The sequence below is a fragment of the Arctopsyche grandis genome, chromosome 5, assembly GCF_051622035.1.
Source record: "Arctopsyche grandis isolate Sample6627 chromosome 5, ASM5162203v2, whole genome shotgun sequence".
Taxonomy (NCBI): Eukaryota; Metazoa; Arthropoda; class Insecta; order Trichoptera; family Hydropsychidae; genus Arctopsyche; species Arctopsyche grandis.
In genome coordinates, this window is record NC_135359.1 from 7,955,226 (window position 1) to 7,971,455 (window position 16,230).

At 31.8% G+C, this 16,230-nt stretch overlaps 4 protein-coding genes across 8 annotated transcripts; 3 read left to right on the forward strand and 1 right to left on the reverse strand.

Annotated features, from left to right (window-relative positions):
• The first annotated feature begins 1,124 nt into the window (after positions 1-1,124).
• On the forward strand, positions 1,125-2,803 carry LOC143911477 (N-acetyltransferase 8F1-like). 2 transcript variants are annotated; one of them, XM_077430352.1, is made up of 7 exons: positions 1,125-1,365; positions 1,448-1,562; positions 1,762-1,917; positions 1,990-2,127; positions 2,205-2,284; positions 2,363-2,497; positions 2,565-2,803. In XM_077430352.1, exons 2-7 carry the CDS (start codon positions 1,449-1,451, stop codon positions 2,659-2,661), a joined length of 720 nt encoding a protein of 239 aa, XP_077286478.1. In that variant the 5' UTR covers positions 1,125-1,365; position 1,448; the 3' UTR covers positions 2,662-2,803. The 2 variants fall into 2 exon arrangements, with proteins under 2 accessions (XP_077286478.1, XP_077286479.1); XM_077430353.1 differs by lacking the exon at positions 1,125-1,365 and having other exon boundaries at positions 1,823-1,917; positions 2,565-2,785.
• A 1,513-nt stretch (positions 2,804-4,316) lies between these two features.
• Positions 4,317-6,299, forward strand: TBC1d7 (TBC1 domain family member 7). Its single transcript, XM_077430365.1, has 6 exons — positions 4,317-4,566; positions 4,961-5,145; positions 5,227-5,405; positions 5,480-5,575; positions 5,659-5,788; positions 6,061-6,299. Exons 1-6 carry the CDS (start codon positions 4,377-4,379, stop codon positions 6,187-6,189), a joined length of 909 nt encoding a protein of 302 aa, XP_077286491.1. The 5' UTR covers positions 4,317-4,376; the 3' UTR covers positions 6,190-6,299.
• A 3,604-nt stretch (positions 6,300-9,903) lies between these two features.
• On the forward strand, positions 9,904-10,897 carry LOC143912271 (uncharacterized). Its single transcript, XM_077431552.1, has 3 exons — positions 9,904-10,263; positions 10,335-10,499; positions 10,584-10,897. Exons 1-3 carry the CDS (start codon positions 9,994-9,996, stop codon positions 10,701-10,703), a joined length of 555 nt encoding a protein of 184 aa, XP_077287678.1. The 5' UTR covers positions 9,904-9,993; the 3' UTR covers positions 10,704-10,897.
• Spn28Dc (Serpin 28Dc) lies at positions 10,873-15,921 on the reverse strand. Of its 4 annotated transcripts, none has more exons than XM_077431549.1 (9): positions 15,827-15,921; positions 13,185-13,310; positions 12,889-13,106; positions 12,733-12,810; positions 12,391-12,640; positions 12,185-12,325; positions 11,948-12,048; positions 11,253-11,879; positions 10,873-11,143 (listed from the first exon to the last, which is right to left on the reverse strand). In XM_077431549.1, the coding sequence occupies exons 2-9, from the start codon at positions 13,277-13,279 to the stop codon at positions 10,983-10,985; spliced, it is 1,671 nt and encodes a 556-aa protein (XP_077287675.1). In that variant the 5' UTR covers positions 13,280-13,310; positions 15,827-15,921; the 3' UTR covers positions 10,873-10,982. The 4 variants fall into 4 exon arrangements, with proteins under 4 accessions (XP_077287675.1, XP_077287674.1, XP_077287676.1 ...); XM_077431548.1 differs by having other exon boundaries at positions 13,185-13,316; XM_077431550.1 differs by having other exon boundaries at positions 10,904-11,143; positions 13,185-13,316; positions 15,795-15,910.
• Between the last annotated feature and the right edge of the window lie 309 nt (positions 15,922-16,230).

Sequence of the window (16,230 nt, forward strand, 5' to 3'; positions counted from 1 at the left end):
CCGGTTGTCCTGTGACCGGTTCACATTTGACTAGTAATCACACATCCGTTTTTGGTTTCCAGATGTTCCGTGATCGAGATTTTAAGGGTCTACGTGACGAGACAGAATGTTAAATTACAGAAAACACAAATATCGGAAGGCAAAGATCGAAAATCGAAAGATCTTAATTAGAAAGATCAAAAAAAGGGTGCATGGTAAACGGTACATACTCACTTCATTTGCGCGAGCAGGGTACAACAGGAACAAGAGGAACAGGCTTTTCCTCCCGTATTAATGTGACATTTGACAAGTAATCACCGAACAAAATATTGACCATATATGTTTAAATACTGACCATTTAATATAGATATTGACCATTTTGTTAATAAAATACTGGCTGAAAACTGATTACCAAAATTGATTAAAACACTGTATATTCGAATATAAAAGAAATTTGAATTGAAATTGAAAATTTATAAGCAATTAATATTATGTATTTATATAACTTTTAAATATAACAGAGCTAAGTTTTGTAAGCGAGCCCATTTATTTTAATTACGCCATTGGATGCGATAGTCGTCAGCCATTTGAATTAAAATAAAACATTGACGAGCACCACGAAGACATGAAACATGGATTTTCCATATATTTAGCCTACGCTGATGAACGCCTATCGACATTCGACAGGCATCATAAATAAACTAAGATTGACGAATTCGCGTTGTCACCATAGGTGGTCGACTGGGTCGAATCGATCATAGTGCACGTGTGGTAAACGGACTACTAGTCATATGTAAATCAGTCACAAGACAACCGGTCGCTCTAGATCGGTCACACGTGATCACCCGTCACACTAAAACTGGTCACGAGAAAACTGGTCACACCCTAAAACTGGTCACACCCTAAAATCGGTCAACCAGTTTTCTCGTGACCGATTTAGGGTGTGACCAGTTTTCTCGTGGCGGGTGATCACGTGTGACCAATCTAGAGCGACCGGTTGTCCTGTGACCGGTTCACATTTGACTAGTAATCACCGAACCGCACGTGTATATGCAAATATGGGAAAATTATCTCGTCGGTTACCATCACTGTCATTTCCCTTTCAATACGATCGTAAAACATCACGAAACGATAGGGAGAAATCTAGTATAAGCAATTTTTTTTATTCGTTTGGTTTTTTACACTTGCAAACCTATTGAAAAACGCTACATCGACCGCTGTCTGTTTTTGCCCTTATTTTTATTGTTTTTAATTGTGTATATGTTCAATTTGTGTACAAATTTTATTTCTAGTATTATTTTTTGTACGTATCAATATTGGCTGTGTCACATTACCGGCAGACAGACAGCGCGGTGTACACGGATTGTTTACATTACATTACGAAAAGTACGTCAATCTTATACAAACGTATTCAAATGTACTATTTTTCTTAGTTTCTTAATACTCTAGTATTATCTTCTTATTTTAGAATGGAGCATGTGATTATAATACGTGAAACCACAGACCGTGCGGCCTATGAATTACTGAGGTCCACTGTAATGTCACATGTCAATTATGCATTTGTTACATTTCTATTCAAAGAGGTATACACACATCATATATATATTTTTTTTATTGTATTTTTATCTACAAAAGTAACCATTGCTGAATTAATACTATTTAATACATATTTTTAATCATTCTTATTAAAAACATGTACACGTTCAAAACTTATGTACAAAATATACTTCAGTATGTGAAAACAGTATTAATTTTATTTACAATTTTATTTTTCAACATTAGGTTATTATACAAACAATGGTGTTAATGTCAGCAATATTTTTCATATTCCTTGGACTACCAGTGGGATGGTGCTTAGCTACAATTCCCATAGTCGCCGTTCTTCTATATCTTTCCATATACTTTTATCATGGCATGAAAGTATCGGAATTATCCTGCGTAAGTAACGCATTATTATAAATAAATCAAATTGGTTTGATTCGTTAATTTATTAATTAATTTTTGATGTAGACGGAGCCGATGATTTGTTGGATTGCGGAAGCCTATGAGCCTTATTTCATGACGACTGACCCTTGTGATATAAAATATAAAATGTTTAACGCATCCGAAGACATAAAAGATATAACAGATGCTAAATTAAGAAAAAAGGTAAACCATCAATATCAATACACTTTATTTACAAATGTATATGTTAATCAATTGATGTTTATTAATATTTTTGTTAGGTTATTGGAGTAGTATTTGTCAGAGATTATTTTGGGCCGATGAATAATCTTTGGATGTATGGACTTGCAGTAGATTCAAAGTAATGTTTCATATGAGTTTTGTTTCATTGAGTTATAATTGGAAATTGTGTTATAATTATTTTGTTTGGCTTGGTTAGGTATCACCGTAAAGGTATTGCAAAAATTCTTGTGAGAAATGCTTGCGAATTTACACAACGTCGAGGATATGATAGCCTTGAATTAGTCATTACTGATCTCCAAAATGAAGCACGCTTAATGTTTTTAGAACTGGGGTAAGTAAGATGGTTTTATTGAATAATATTTTAAAACATTTGTGTATAAATATAACTTTGTTTATAGATTTAAATTGAAGCATATCTACCATAAAAAGTTTTTTGGGGTAATTCCTCTCGGAAAATATCAAATGGCCACTTCTACTACAAAATCTACAGATTGAATATGTACATTTTATTCAATATATATTTTTATACAAGTATTTTGCAATCTCATTTTTTTATAATATGTTTACTTTTATACTATGGTATTTTTTACCTAATGAATTAATAAAATTTTATAAATCCAATAAACATTTATTTATTTGTTTTATTATTATTTCCCATTAGTAATTTTAATTTTTTAGATATAAAAAGAAGTCTTTGTTAGTTGTAATGTGATGAACAATAATTTCCATACAATGAATTAATTAATTTATTAAACTGCATTTTATATAAATAGATATGAATAGGGGTTTTACCCGGCTTCGCTCGGTATTTGTAATATAAACCGCATAAAATCATGGCTAATCTAATAGTAAACATTTGATTATATTTATTTTATTTAAATAATAACTTTATTTTATTTAAATTTATTTGAATATTCATTTGGTTTTTATTAAATTTAACATCACAGATTCTACGAACCAAACATACATATGTACATACAAAGCCTCCTTCAAAATTATATATTAGATTTATTAAAATCTGGGACCCGAACCATTATTTATTTTAAAATTACAAAAACATCAAGATTAAAAAAAAAACAAAGTAAAAAAGAAAAAGAAAGACAATGAAGGTGAAGAAGCAAATCGACCATAGATTATTGTTCTAAAAGTTTCAAAAACATATTTTGAATATACATTCCTGTATGTTTGTCCATTAATTCCATCATTCACAAAGAATATATGTTAATTTTACCGAACCGAAAAAAAATATCAGTTTGGTTTCGGTTTTCGTTCCGGCAAAAATAATGGTTTTTCCAGTTTTCGGTTTTCGGTTCGGGTCCCTGATTAAAACCAGATTTTTAAAAGTACATGCATATGTTTTGTGCGCGTTAATATTGAAACACAATATAGCAATAGATAAGTAACATCTATTGCTATTTTATTAACACTCAAAAAAATTATAGGTTTGTTTATCAAGGTTCGGTGATTATTCCGCAAAAAGCTATCTCTCACAAGTCACTTAAATCTCGATCACAGAACATCTGGCACCTAAAACTCCCATGAATCGAAAGCTATCCACGTGAAATATTTTTCTAACGAGAACTCGAGTGCCAGATGTTCCATGATCAAGATTTTAGTGACTTGCGAGATCGCTTTTTGTGGAATAATCCGTTTACCGTTTATCAAATCATCGATGTCAGACGTAATTTTTATTAGTCTTATTATTAAAATATAAATATATTTATAATAAGAATAGATGCCCAGATTCATAATAAAGTTTCAAGATTGTTTAATTGTATTTTTTATGGTTCGGTGATTACTAGTCAAATGTGAACCGGTCACAAGACAACCGGTCGCTCTAGATCGGTCACACGTGATCACCCGTCACACTAAAACTGGTCACACCCTAAAATCGATCAATCAGTTTTCTCGTGACCAATTTTAGGGTGTGACCAGTTTTAGGGTGTGACCAGTTTTAGGGTGTGACCAGTTTTCTCGTGACCAGTTTTAGTGTGACGGGTGATCACGTGAGACCGATCTAACGCGACCGGTTGTCCTGTGACTGGTTTACATATGACTAGTAGTCCGTTTACCATTTTTTATATCAGCTGGAATCTATTAGCCGAAGTTTTTAATAAAATTGCTAATGGTCATGAAAAATAGTTTGGGCCAACTAGTAGACGTCAGTTTGACGTTTGACGCACTGGTAGAGAAGAGTGTCATATTGTAAGATGGGTAGTGACAAAAGAAATTTTAGATCGAATTATTACGAAAAAGTTGGATGCAGAAGTATCGAAGAAAAAAAATCGCTAGAAATTTTACTCAAGGAAAAACCATGGGATAAAGTGAAATTAAAACAATTCAGTTTGAGGTTTATGATTCCTACCTCATATAGATATTTAGTGTGGAAAGTTCAACTTGGTAAGCTATTTCACATACCAACTTCCATATATTATATTTTTATGATTTTTGAATAAACGAATAATGTGCAATTCAGTTATAAAGGTTAATCATTTTATAACACAACAGATCAATTCAATAAAAAATGTTAGAAATTCAAGAAAAAAAAAATTAAAGTGTAAGAACACTCGCTATTCTGTATCGTTAATTTTTTTTTTCATTTTCTTTGCTCTTACTTTTTTCCTTGTTTTCTTACTGAGTCAATATATCGTGTTATAAAAGCATTCCCTGTACCGAGGTCGATTCAGATTTTCCTCTTAAATATTTTCAGAAACTTATCAATGTAATGTTCTTAATAATATGTACATTATTAAATGTTAGAAAAATTTGTCAATAATATATCGTTTATTTTTAGGCGTACTACCTACATATACGGACTTGCATTCGTTTGTTTCCACTCAAAGGCAAGCGCAATTTAATGATTTGCAACATGCATTAAAAGTAATGAGAATTGTAGACAATAATACTCCGAAACCTCAATTGTTCCTCGCTATGTTCATGCTAGAATCTGGAAGGTTGCATTATAATTTTAATTTACAGGTTAGATATTGTTTCATCATAAAATTCATTCGCAGAACAGAATTATAAAGTTTATTTCGAAATTATACTCTGTACTTTTAGATGGATTGTGGTATGGTGCCAATATCGAGAACTCTCCTTCAAATGTACGACGACGATGTTGACGTATATTGGTTAGCAAAAGGATTTTACAATTTCGTCGAACAATTCGAAAAAGATATACCAAAATTAATAGATAGTACAAAAAGTTTACTCGAAAAAGAAGATCAAGATTTATATAGGTATTTATCATACAAAATTTCATTTGAATGCACATTTTATTACATTTTCTGATCATGCCTTACATTCATTACAGGTTTCTTCAAGATAAAAACGTTTTAGATTGTTTGCCTTTAAACAAATGGTACACTAGTTGTTTTGCAGGAATACTCGACGAATCTGCCTTAGTGAAGTAATTTATTTATTTTTTGTACATTTTAAACTGCAAACACTTTAAATGTGTGATCATACTTAAGCAAATTGTATTCGTTATAGAATATGGGACAAAGTTTGTGGAGGATCATCAAAAGTATTAGTATATGTAGCAATTGTTTTATTAGTCACTTTACGAAGAGGAATATTGAGGTGTGAGGATGCTGAACAAGTTCTAAGATGTATTCACGATGTAAGTAAATACTTATATGTATATTGTATCACTATCCTAATTTTTAAACCCAGTCAATCAACTTGTGTAAAACTTTTAATATCATAACTGTTTAAAATGAGGGTTGTGATAAAAAGTAATACAAGGTATAGATTTATAAAACACTCTTTATTTTCTCCTAACAAAAAATTTGATTTCAACATACATAAGAGGTTTATAAATTAGGAAAACGTTATAATGAAACTGTATATATCTAGTGTTTATTACAATCTGCATATCTTTTTAATAAACAGGTCCCAGAAGAAGCAGAGGAAGTTATCGCCAATAAATCAATCGAATTGTGGCAACAATGTGGGTCAATGATTCCTGGTCAGGGTGAATCTATTATCAATAAAGCAAAACCAGAAATACATTTACGCTAATTTTATATGAATGTATTCAAAAATATTTTGACTTTATATACATATGTATATATTATACAATAATGTACATACATATATACAAAAACAATAAATTGAAACGCTTATTTAAATCTAATATATATTTTTTTTTAACTTTCTGTATGGCGGTTATCAATGCTTTTTAACATTACAAAATATGTAGATATTTTGTTGAATACATTTATGTATAATAGTTAAAAATTATCTAAAAATATAAATATAAATCATGCGATATAAATTAACAATATATTTTTTTAATTCAAATGAAATCATTTCATTCATTGCGATTTAATAAAGTTTGTGAAATGTTGGAGCCATTTTGTATGATGAGTGGTCAAAAAAACAAAATCGATCCTCGATTCTTCATGCAATTTGTGAAGTAACAATAAAATATGTTTATATAAATTTTCAGTATCTTTCACAGTGTCGGGGTCATTGCCCAATAGTAGTACAATATTATTCAAATGATATGGATATAAATTTATCAAATTGTGTGACTTTAATTTGACTTGCTCTAAAATATAATGAATCATTTTTTCAATTGCTGGCTCATAGTTTGATTTCACAAATATATCTGCTAAAAGTTTAAAAACACTATTAAAAAGTATGGGAGAGTTCGCACACCGATCTAACAAGATAGATAAGTTTGTAAAATTACTTTTTAAAAGGGAAGGTAGATTATTTTCAATTATAAGATCACCGCTCTTCTCTTCGATCAAATTTGCAGCGATGTTTAAAAATCTTATTTCTATTAAAAAAAAGTATTTCATAGTTAATAGATCATAGATATCCGGAGATACAACAATTTCACTACTTTCCAATATCTTCATTAAAAATTCATCTATTTCATCAGATATTTCAGATATGTCTAGACATCGTTTGACGATATCGTTTAAAACTTTTTTCGATATTATACTATTTAAATTTATTAGTGCAACGCCGAGTGCAATATCTGACGAATTAATTAAATTGCCATTTTTGCAACTATTAAAATTTCTATATCTATATATATTTAGCTTAGTGTAAGTTGTAGATTTATTTGTACTGTTCCGATAGCGTTTCGTGCAATTATGGTTTACAATGTATAAATGCTTAATCAGTATATCTATTCGATTTTTGTTCACTAATGATTTATTCAGTTTATTTTTTTGACACAGTTTTTTTATTAAGTCTACAATCTGTATTCTTATTATATTTTTAAGTTTAGACGTCTTGTCGGATGTAAATACGAACGCTTTACATAAACTTTTTGATACAAGGTCTGCGTTATGTACATTTAACAAAGGATTAAATAGTGATTGATTCAGAGTTTCATCAGAATAGCTCATTAATTTTTCCAAAACTTTTTGGCTGCACATTTTCGGAAATATATTTCTGAAAATAATAAAAATTAATTAGATATAAAATTTTAAATTTACATCCAAAATGAAAGTTTTTTTCATGGTTATAATTTAATTTTTTTAAAGATATTTAAGTAAGTGAAAAAACTTCAATAAATAACATATAGTAAATTAATCTAAAATTACCGTTTCACAAGATTTATTATATTTTGAAATGTTATGTTTGCATTTTAAATGCTGTGAATTTGATACAATAGACATGCCCACACGACTATTGAAAACGTCAAACTTTTTCAGTGTTGTCATAGAAAATAAATATACTGTTATATGAATGGCCTCTAGGTGTCGCAAGCAGTTTTAGTGAAGTGACAATACACAACCAGTGATTGACGTTACATCGAACAATATCGATAAAAATCAAAACCTCATTTCCAAAATACACTTATTGTGCATACCTACAAGATCCGTTTGAAGAGATTCTCTCTGCAATAAGGCAATACTGGCCTCCACCAGAACAAATGTATGTTTGTGAAATTTATAGGTATACATATATGTAAGTACGTACGTATAATAAAATTATTTGGGAAATACGTTTTCGATTTTTATTGATATTGTTTGATGTAGCGTCAATGACTGGTTGCGTATTGTCACCTACTAAAACTGCTTGCAACATCCAGAGGATATTCTAGTAACTTTCGTGTATTTGTATGGGTTTGGTGATTATTCCGCACAAAGAAATCTTGGACATGTCACTAAAATCTCCACGACGGGATATCCAGCACCCGAAAATTCCGTCTATCTAACTAACGAAAACTCAAGTTCTAGATCAGTGGTCCTTAACCTGGATTCGATTGAACCCCAGGGGTTCGGTGAGTCAGTCTCAGGGGTTCGGCGGAAATTCAACAGAGCCAGGTTCAACGCCAACTCTTCAGAACAACAACGCTCTCAAAATTTTTGGTGTCAACAAATGGTAACGTACCCTGTTATTGTTGTGGCGGCTCGCTTATACGACATGGTCGAGTTTGGTTGCCTTCCTGCGAGTGGGGACCAACCCGGCTGGGTTCGGAGAGCTGCTACCCACTCTGTCTTCAGCTGTCATATAATAAACACGTGCATTAACATGCCAGTCGTCTCATTCGTTCATCCCCTATATTGTTAAGAAAGCTCTGGAGATTTTCATACCATTTGTTACTACATATCTTTGCGAGCAATCCTTTTCGATGATGCTGGACATAAAAACGAAGAAAAAGAATAGACTTTGTTGCGAAAATGACACGAGAGTGGCACTTGCCAAGGTGAAGCCGTGCATTTCTAAACTGGTCTCTAAAAGGCAACAGCAGAAGCCACACTGATTTGCAGTAAATATTCATTATTATGTTTTTGTTTTTGTGTGAAAATCATGTTTTAATGGTTTTGTTCTTTGAAAACAGTGATGTTGATGCACGGTTCATTTTGTGCACCAGTAAAATATATACCTCCATATGTTTTGAATTTGAAAAAAATCATATTTTATTTTTCCAATTAAGAAGGGTTCGAATGCGAATGCGCATATGAAACTGGTGGGGTTCAGTACCTCCAATAAGGTTAAGAACCACTGTTCTAGATATTCTGTATTCGTGATTGTCGTGTGTGCGATCACAATGTGCGAAATAATTCGTTTACCATCTGTAAGTGTGTATACTCGATGCTTGGATACGCCCTGTGGCGGCTCGCTTATACGACATGGTCGAGTTTGGTTGCCTTCCTGCGAGTAGGGACCAACCCGGCTGGGTTCGGAGAGCCACTACTCACTCTGTCTTCAGCTGTCATATAATAAACACGTGCATTAACATGCCAGTCGTCTCATTCGTTCATCCTCCATAGCCCATATAACTAACACGTACTCTTTATTTATTTCAAACAATATTTTATAATAAAAATATATATATTAAAGTTAATGAATGCTTTAAATTTCATGATGTTGTTGCGTATATGTGGTTTCAGGATCCAAATGAAAGGCCAAATTCACTTTACAGCATTTATTCAACGATTCCAGAGGTCCACACGGAATCATCGCTCACTTCAAAATCTACCATGATCTACCATGTGAACCTCTTTATAAATGACAAGTTGCACAGCACAGCTTCCCCGATTCGTTCATGTATCTATTGTCTACGCACGCACTCGCCCAGGTCTGTGAGAACTCCCGCGTATCATTTGTACAGGCACTTACTGAGTTCTTAGTTAGCCTAATCCGGGGTCTCTATTGTTCACCCACGAATGCACTTAGACAGTAGATATTCTTTCTCATGTTCCCACATTACAACATAAACAACATTTGAGTTATTTATTTTTAGAACAGTAGTACCAATTTTTTAGAATGGCAGCATTGTTCTGCGTGACAGTTGTGCTGTCATTTTATCGTTTGTCAGTTGTGGGTGTTTAATATTTTATCAGCGAGTAGTATATGTGTGTATTCGGAATGGCACCAGAACCACCTGAAGATGCAGAAGAAACAGGAACAGTGCCAGGAGTTGGAGTTGGTGCGGGCGCAGGTGGAAATCCAGGAGCTCCGGTGCTCATTTTAGGGGGCGTTGACTCTGATGATTCAGAAGGCTATGATGAATACGAGAGGTATGAGGGCTACGAGCCACTTCCCTTGGCGCCACCTGATCATTCTGATCCGCGTCTTTGGAACAACAGTCTTGTCTCTCCGGACACCAGCGATGATGAACAAGTGAATATTTTGTCCTATTAACTTTCACGTACTTCGAATACATTATATTTATTCTTTTTATCATGTTTTAGAATGATGATGCTGAACAAGAAGAAGAAGAAGAACAATTAGAAGCTGTTCAGACAATTCGTAATATACCATTTATAGAAACTGTTGATAGTGAAATTACTAGAGAAGTTTGGACGTCGCCTAGGGAAGATGTAAATATTGAAATGGATCCCGACAAAGTGCAAGAAGTACGTTTATTTTTGTCCTCATATATTTGTATATTAATATTATTATGAATGTCAAAACTAATTGATAATTATGTATGTTTATAGGTAATGTCTGCTATGGCCAATTTTAGTTTGCCACCGTCATCGTTTCCAGAATGGGCACAGTGTATTAGCGAGGAGGAATGGAGACAGCAATTAGCTAAAAGAATCAACGTCAACCAATAATATACGTTCGTTACTATTTTGATGTATAAAATTGCGAATGATTTGCGTTGTTGAATTAATCAATTTTTATTTTCTATGAACGTATGCAAATATAAAATGTCAAGAAAAGATTCTAAAATACAAAATGATTATGCTTAATGTTTTTAAAGAAGGCCAAAAATGAAAAATTCCACCTTAAACTTTTATTCTTATATATTAGATTTATTAATGTAAAAAATTATAAATATTTGTATTGTTTTTTTTTTTTTGTAATCATTTGATGTTTTCAAATGTGTGCCTCTACTGTATGTTTGGGTTGTATATTGTAGAGGAAAACAGTGGAATTTTAGTTTCTTCATCCATTATTACGAAGAAAAATGGTTCATTTGCTCGAAAAACTGGACGTCTTCCATCACGAGATACAAACACAACCGTAGATGCTGCTGCTTCAGTACCCTTTTCTGTAAAATTAGGTATAATTATTTGTAATACTTTTTTTATATTACATACATATTATACTATCAAAAGTAAAATTTATGAAATACGTTCAATTGCAATACAAATACAAACCTGTAATGTCCATATCAACTTTATGCAAAACTTCGTCAACGTAAAGACCTGGATTCCACAAATTTGCCGTCATTTGCCGTCGACTTCTGTGAGTGTCTTTATTGTGCGATACTTCAGGCTTGATAATCTTTCTTCCGATCTGATTGCCGATTCTTTTATATACGACTTTAATATTTTCGCCGTTTATAGTATCCGACACGGTGCAGTTTGCAGTTATTGAATTTCTCGATTGAAACACTTGCTCACAATTTCTTTTATTGGGGTGATCTTCTCCGAATCTGCTGAATATGAATTTTTGATCTTCCGTATTTGTATATGTATTTCTATTGGGCGCGAATGCCATCGGAGATGCCGATAAGAGCGCTAGATTTGCTTCGGTTTGTGAAAATAGCGATTTAACCCCCATGACTTCAAGAATGGACTTGAGATGATGCGTAGATGACAGCTTCATCTTTGGAAATAGCACCAAAGTTGACTGTCTTCTCGCATTGTTGATGAGTGATTTAAATATATCGGCCGTCATATCATTGAGCAACTGTTTTAGATTTTTTTTAGTTGAATCCAATGGTTTGATGACGTAAAGTGTGGTTTTATTTCCTTTATACGGCAAACCAAGTAACATGCATTCTAAAAAAAGATTATTTTTATTTTAAATAGAACATAACATATGTATTGAGTTGTGTTTATTTAATTACCATGTTCTTCTGATTTGAGAAATGGAAATGTTCCTTCATTTGCCATCATATCAACGTTTATTGTTTGGTCTGGAAATAGCGGGTTTGGTGTGAAAGGTCCTCTGTGAGAGTGAAAATGGTTATTGTAATAGAAATTTATCGATTTGACTTGTATCTATCTAGTCATTCCAATTGCGTTCCATCATAAATATTTTATGAAAATTTCAAATAAATAAATATTTAATGTAATAAGATTACTTTTTAGTAAGGTCGTCGAAGAAGTGCTTCTCCCATTCGGCTCCGAAGTAAAGGGCGCTTGTAATAATGAGGCGAGTGTATGGAGACGGGACGTTTGATATGATATTTTGAATTTTACCTTTAGTTTGTTCGGTCACCCATCTTAAAATGTATTTAGAAATCATTTTTTTATATTAAAAAACTTCATAAAAACCTAAATAACTCACTTGTTGATTATTTCTTGGGCATATATAGCGTTATTTTGAAAATCGACATGTGTAATTTCGCTTTTATATATATTCTGAACGGCGTCTTCATATTGCTGTCGGATAGGATATTGATTTTGCAAAAACACAGCACTTCCATATGTCAAGTTTCTCATATCGTCTGTATACTTTCTCCCGTATGAATCTTGTCCGTTGATTTTTTCCAATAAAAGACCAAACTGTCTATGTTTATTTCTACTAGTACTTATATCTGTTCGATAGTTATATATATTATTTTCATATCAATGTATACACAAATTTATTAAATAAAATCATTAGTTTTTAATACATTTAATTTATTACCATCGAAAAACCCCAACACTTTGGCCAACTCGTCATATGTTTTACCGATACTTCCCAGTGTAACCAGCGAAAGGGCTCCTACATTTTAAAGTTGGACTGTTAATAGTACATACATGCATTTATAATGTGAGCTGTCATGAAAATCAATTAGATTACCGACAATACTGAGCGGCGACAATACAATGTTTCTTCCGAGGGGTTCGTTCATTAAGTTTAGCATAATTTTGTTTATATTAAATGCAAAATTATGAATCCCGTCAGAAATATCATTCTTTTCCTGTATGCCGTCAGTGTTTATTGTATTTGCATATTCGTTGGATTGGTCATAATCTTGTACAGCGTATCTGGCTTCGGTAACAGCTCTATTTTGTTCACTTTAATGAATTATATTGAAATTATAATAGGTAAAAAATTAATTAGATTTAATCATGGAAATATATAATTATACTTACTTGTTATTTGAAAAATATATTTTACTATCAGGAAATATCATTTGTGAATTGGTTGAATGATATATCAACGAAAATATTATAAGTTCTTTGATCATTTTCTTGTTTATTTTTTTAACTAAAGATTATCTGAAACTTTAAGAATTTAAAAAACTGAAATGTGTATAATATGTTTAAAGTATGTTTATGTTTATTTTTAAGCATTTAAATGTTTTGCCGAATATACGTGTATGGACGACTTTGTCATCGATTAGCCGTGACCTAATTTTGAACTGATTATGACACTGATATTGAACTTAGTTACATATCCCACGCACAAAACATAAACACGCATATACACACATAAACACGCATACGTATCCATTTAGTTTCTACCACACGTACTCGTCGAGACCAGATTAAATCGGAATAAAATTCTGCAGCACTTTTTCCTCTGATCAAAATCATATCTGCCGCTTGTTTTACACGACCCTGGATGAAGTATTGAAGATAGAGCACTGCTTTTGTTTTTAAAGTTGCATTATGGAAATTCGGTGACACATTCTATTATCTTTCATGCTACATTCTGCATCACGGTCATTTGTTAGTGGTTTTCCATTGTCAAACGTGCCGATATTTCTGGCCTTCAGACGATTTTGACACACAAAACACGCGAACATAAATCGGAAATGGATTAGCTTTGACCTTTTTACACCCTTTTACACTTGCTTATTTGAATTAAATTAATCGGCTACGGCCATAATATTCCGACTTATTTAATGGTCCTCAACGACACGGCTTATTATTTGATTTTTTTTATTGCAATTTTGGACCATTGTGACATTACAGGAATTCGTAATGTGGCACAATGGTAGAAATAGCAGAGAACAAATATAACAATAGCAGCAGAAGTTGAAACAATAATAGAACTAGACACAAAACATATAAAAATGGTTAAACATAAGGAGAAAAATTGAAAATGTATGTACAAGAATCAGCCGTGAATGTAAGAGAAAATATCAAAATTCGCTCATACATCACATCCAATTATGAAAATAATGATGAGCGCAGGCTAACAGACAAAAAGGTTAAAATAGTATGATAAACAGAGCCGGCTCAAAGGGGCAGCAGACTAGGCACGCGCATAGCCAAGAGGCGCCGAAAAACGCCCCAATTTTTTAGTTTTTATTTGATTTAACTTAATTTTTCTACTCGAAGTAATAATACTGAATATAAAATATAATAATTCACGAGGAACGCAGGAAGTCAACTGTCAAATATCAACGAATCACGAATAAAACTTGCCAAACAATATGCTGTCGTCGGTACAAATGGTTACTTGGAATTGCATTTGAATAAAATACTGCTGAAACGTGACGTTAAATGAAATTTTGGAAGTATTGAACATTGAAAATTTGTAATCAATTCTTCCATATCGATTGAAAGATAGTTTCTAAATAATGTATTTTTTAAAATATGCTCCATAGTAACATGTTTCTTCTGCAAATTTAATTTTATCCATTTTTATTAATGTTATACATACATATGTACATATATTGAACATAAATGTTTTTTTTAAATATATTTTTCTTCAACAGGTACCTTTTATAAAATTTATTTATTTATTTTTATTTAATGTATACCAGGAAGGCCTAACAGGTAGATATACTATGTAAAATATGTTTAAAAAATACTAAGGGGGGAGGGGCACTGAAAACCAATGTGCCTAGGGCACCATATACCCTCGGGCCGGACCTGATGATAGCCCACGCTTACTAAGGTGGAAAATATCACATTTAGGCATTAGAAGTCGGATAGCTCTTCGAATAGGAGCCATCCGATAAAGTACTATGCGGGCAAAAAGTACAACGATCAAATTATTATATAGATTATATTATATTTTATTTAAATTCAGCATTTCCGTTGTAATTTTAAATAATCCTATGTAACATAATTGATGTTTTATATGTATATATATATACCTAGAATTTTTTACATATATTTGGGAAGTTAAAATATTAAAGTATAATATACAAAATTATTAACTTTTACAATGTGCAAAATTATATAGGAATAAAGTGAAGTAATTCAACGGATGTATAGCATTTGTTTAATGTGCAATATTTGCGGTTGGCGAAAATTGTTTAAGTCCACAAATATACGGAATTTCCTGTTGTTAAATCATCGGTGATTTTTAACATACATAAACTGAGTTGTCAAACAATGTTGGAAATTTTATTATTATGTTTACCTCAAAATATCAGTTACGTTTACACTATTTTACGTCAGGTATGTTCAAACGACAGTGTGTCAATTATTATTACGCGTTTGTTGATACAATACAAAGTCAAGGAAAATTATGTGAAAACTTATCTCAACGGTGGTTTGTCGATTTGCTGAATTTTCACATAAGCACGTTGGTTGAAAATTTCATTTGTCACACACATACATACATTGTAACGATGCAAATGCAATATTATAATATAATAATGTTAAAATTTATATTATAAAAAAAATTAAATATGTCGACTGTGTACTTTGAATTTTCATTCACTTTGTTCACTTGATTTTCAATTAAAAAAAATAATTAATCGACCAAATATTGGAGTTCAGGTAAATGCTTTAATAAATTACGGTTTATAAAAGATGATAGTAAATAATCATACGATGCAACAAGTACGATTGTCACTGTGTCAATGCCACTTTCACTACGTCGCAATGTCGACATACCAAGCGTCGAACAAACACTGGTCGATGGAGCATCGTGTTGATGTATTTAAGCATATAATTATGGTGCTTTTAACCTTTTTACTCCCATGCATTTTTTACGACAGCTTTACTATACATATGATTTAAAAATTGAATGGCTTCACCGTTATATTAAACCTCTATAAATAGTTGCACAAATTAATTTGTACCATTCGATATTTGGTATTTTCATAACGAAATCATTTCAATGTTTGATTTGTTGTACAATTTTAATAATGTAAATTCATTTGCAAATTATACATCATAATCAGAATTAACTTCTACGTCGTGAGTGGATCTAATCATAAAATTAATATGATAT

What these genes read in the sequence shown, in the direction of transcription:
- LOC143912271 (XM_077431552.1), top strand. Translation starts at nt 9,994, where the DNA reads ATGTGTGTATTCGGAATGGCACCAGAACCACCTGAAGATGCAGAAGAA. An exon ending in ACACCAGCGATGATGAACAA is followed by an intron (nt 10,264 to 10,334) that starts GTGAATATTTTG and finishes ATCATGTTTTAG; the next exon opens with AATGATGATGCTGAACAAGA. An exon ending in ATCCCGACAAAGTGCAAGAA is followed by an intron (nt 10,500 to 10,583) that starts GTACGTTTATTT and finishes GTATGTTTATAG; the next exon opens with GTAATGTCTGCTATGGCCAA.
- LOC143911477 (XM_077430352.1), top strand. Translation starts at nt 1,449, where the DNA reads ATGGAGCATGTGATTATAATACGTGAAACCACAGACCGTGCGGCCTAT. An exon ending in TTACATTTCTATTCAAAGAG is followed by an intron (nt 1,563 to 1,761) that starts GTATACACACAT and finishes TTTCAACATTAG; the next exon opens with GTTATTATACAAACAATGGT. An exon ending in ATGCTAAATTAAGAAAAAAG is followed by an intron (nt 2,128 to 2,204) that starts GTAAACCATCAA and finishes TATTTTTGTTAG; the next exon opens with GTTATTGGAGTAGTATTTGT.
- TBC1d7 (XM_077430365.1), top strand. Translation starts at nt 4,377, where the DNA reads ATGGGTAGTGACAAAAGAAATTTTAGATCGAATTATTACGAAAAAGTT. An exon ending in ATTATAATTTTAATTTACAG is followed by an intron (nt 5,146 to 5,226) that starts GTTAGATATTGT and finishes CTGTACTTTTAG; the next exon opens with ATGGATTGTGGTATGGTGCC. An exon ending in TTCTAAGATGTATTCACGAT is followed by an intron (nt 5,789 to 6,060) that starts GTAAGTAAATAC and finishes TTTAATAAACAG; the next exon opens with GTCCCAGAAGAAGCAGAGGA.
- Spn28Dc (XM_077431549.1), bottom strand. Translation starts at nt 13,279, where the DNA reads ATGATCAAAGAACTTATAATATTTTCGTTGATATATCATTCAACCAAT. An exon ending in AGTGTTGGGGTTTTTCGATG is followed by an intron (nt 12,641 to 12,732) that starts GTAATAAATTAA and finishes ACTATCGAACAG; the next exon opens with ATATAAGTACTAGTAGAAAT. An exon ending in TCTCAAATCAGAAGAACATG is followed by an intron (nt 11,880 to 11,947) that starts GTAATTAAATAA and finishes ATCTTTTTTTAG; the next exon opens with AATGCATGTTACTTGGTTTG.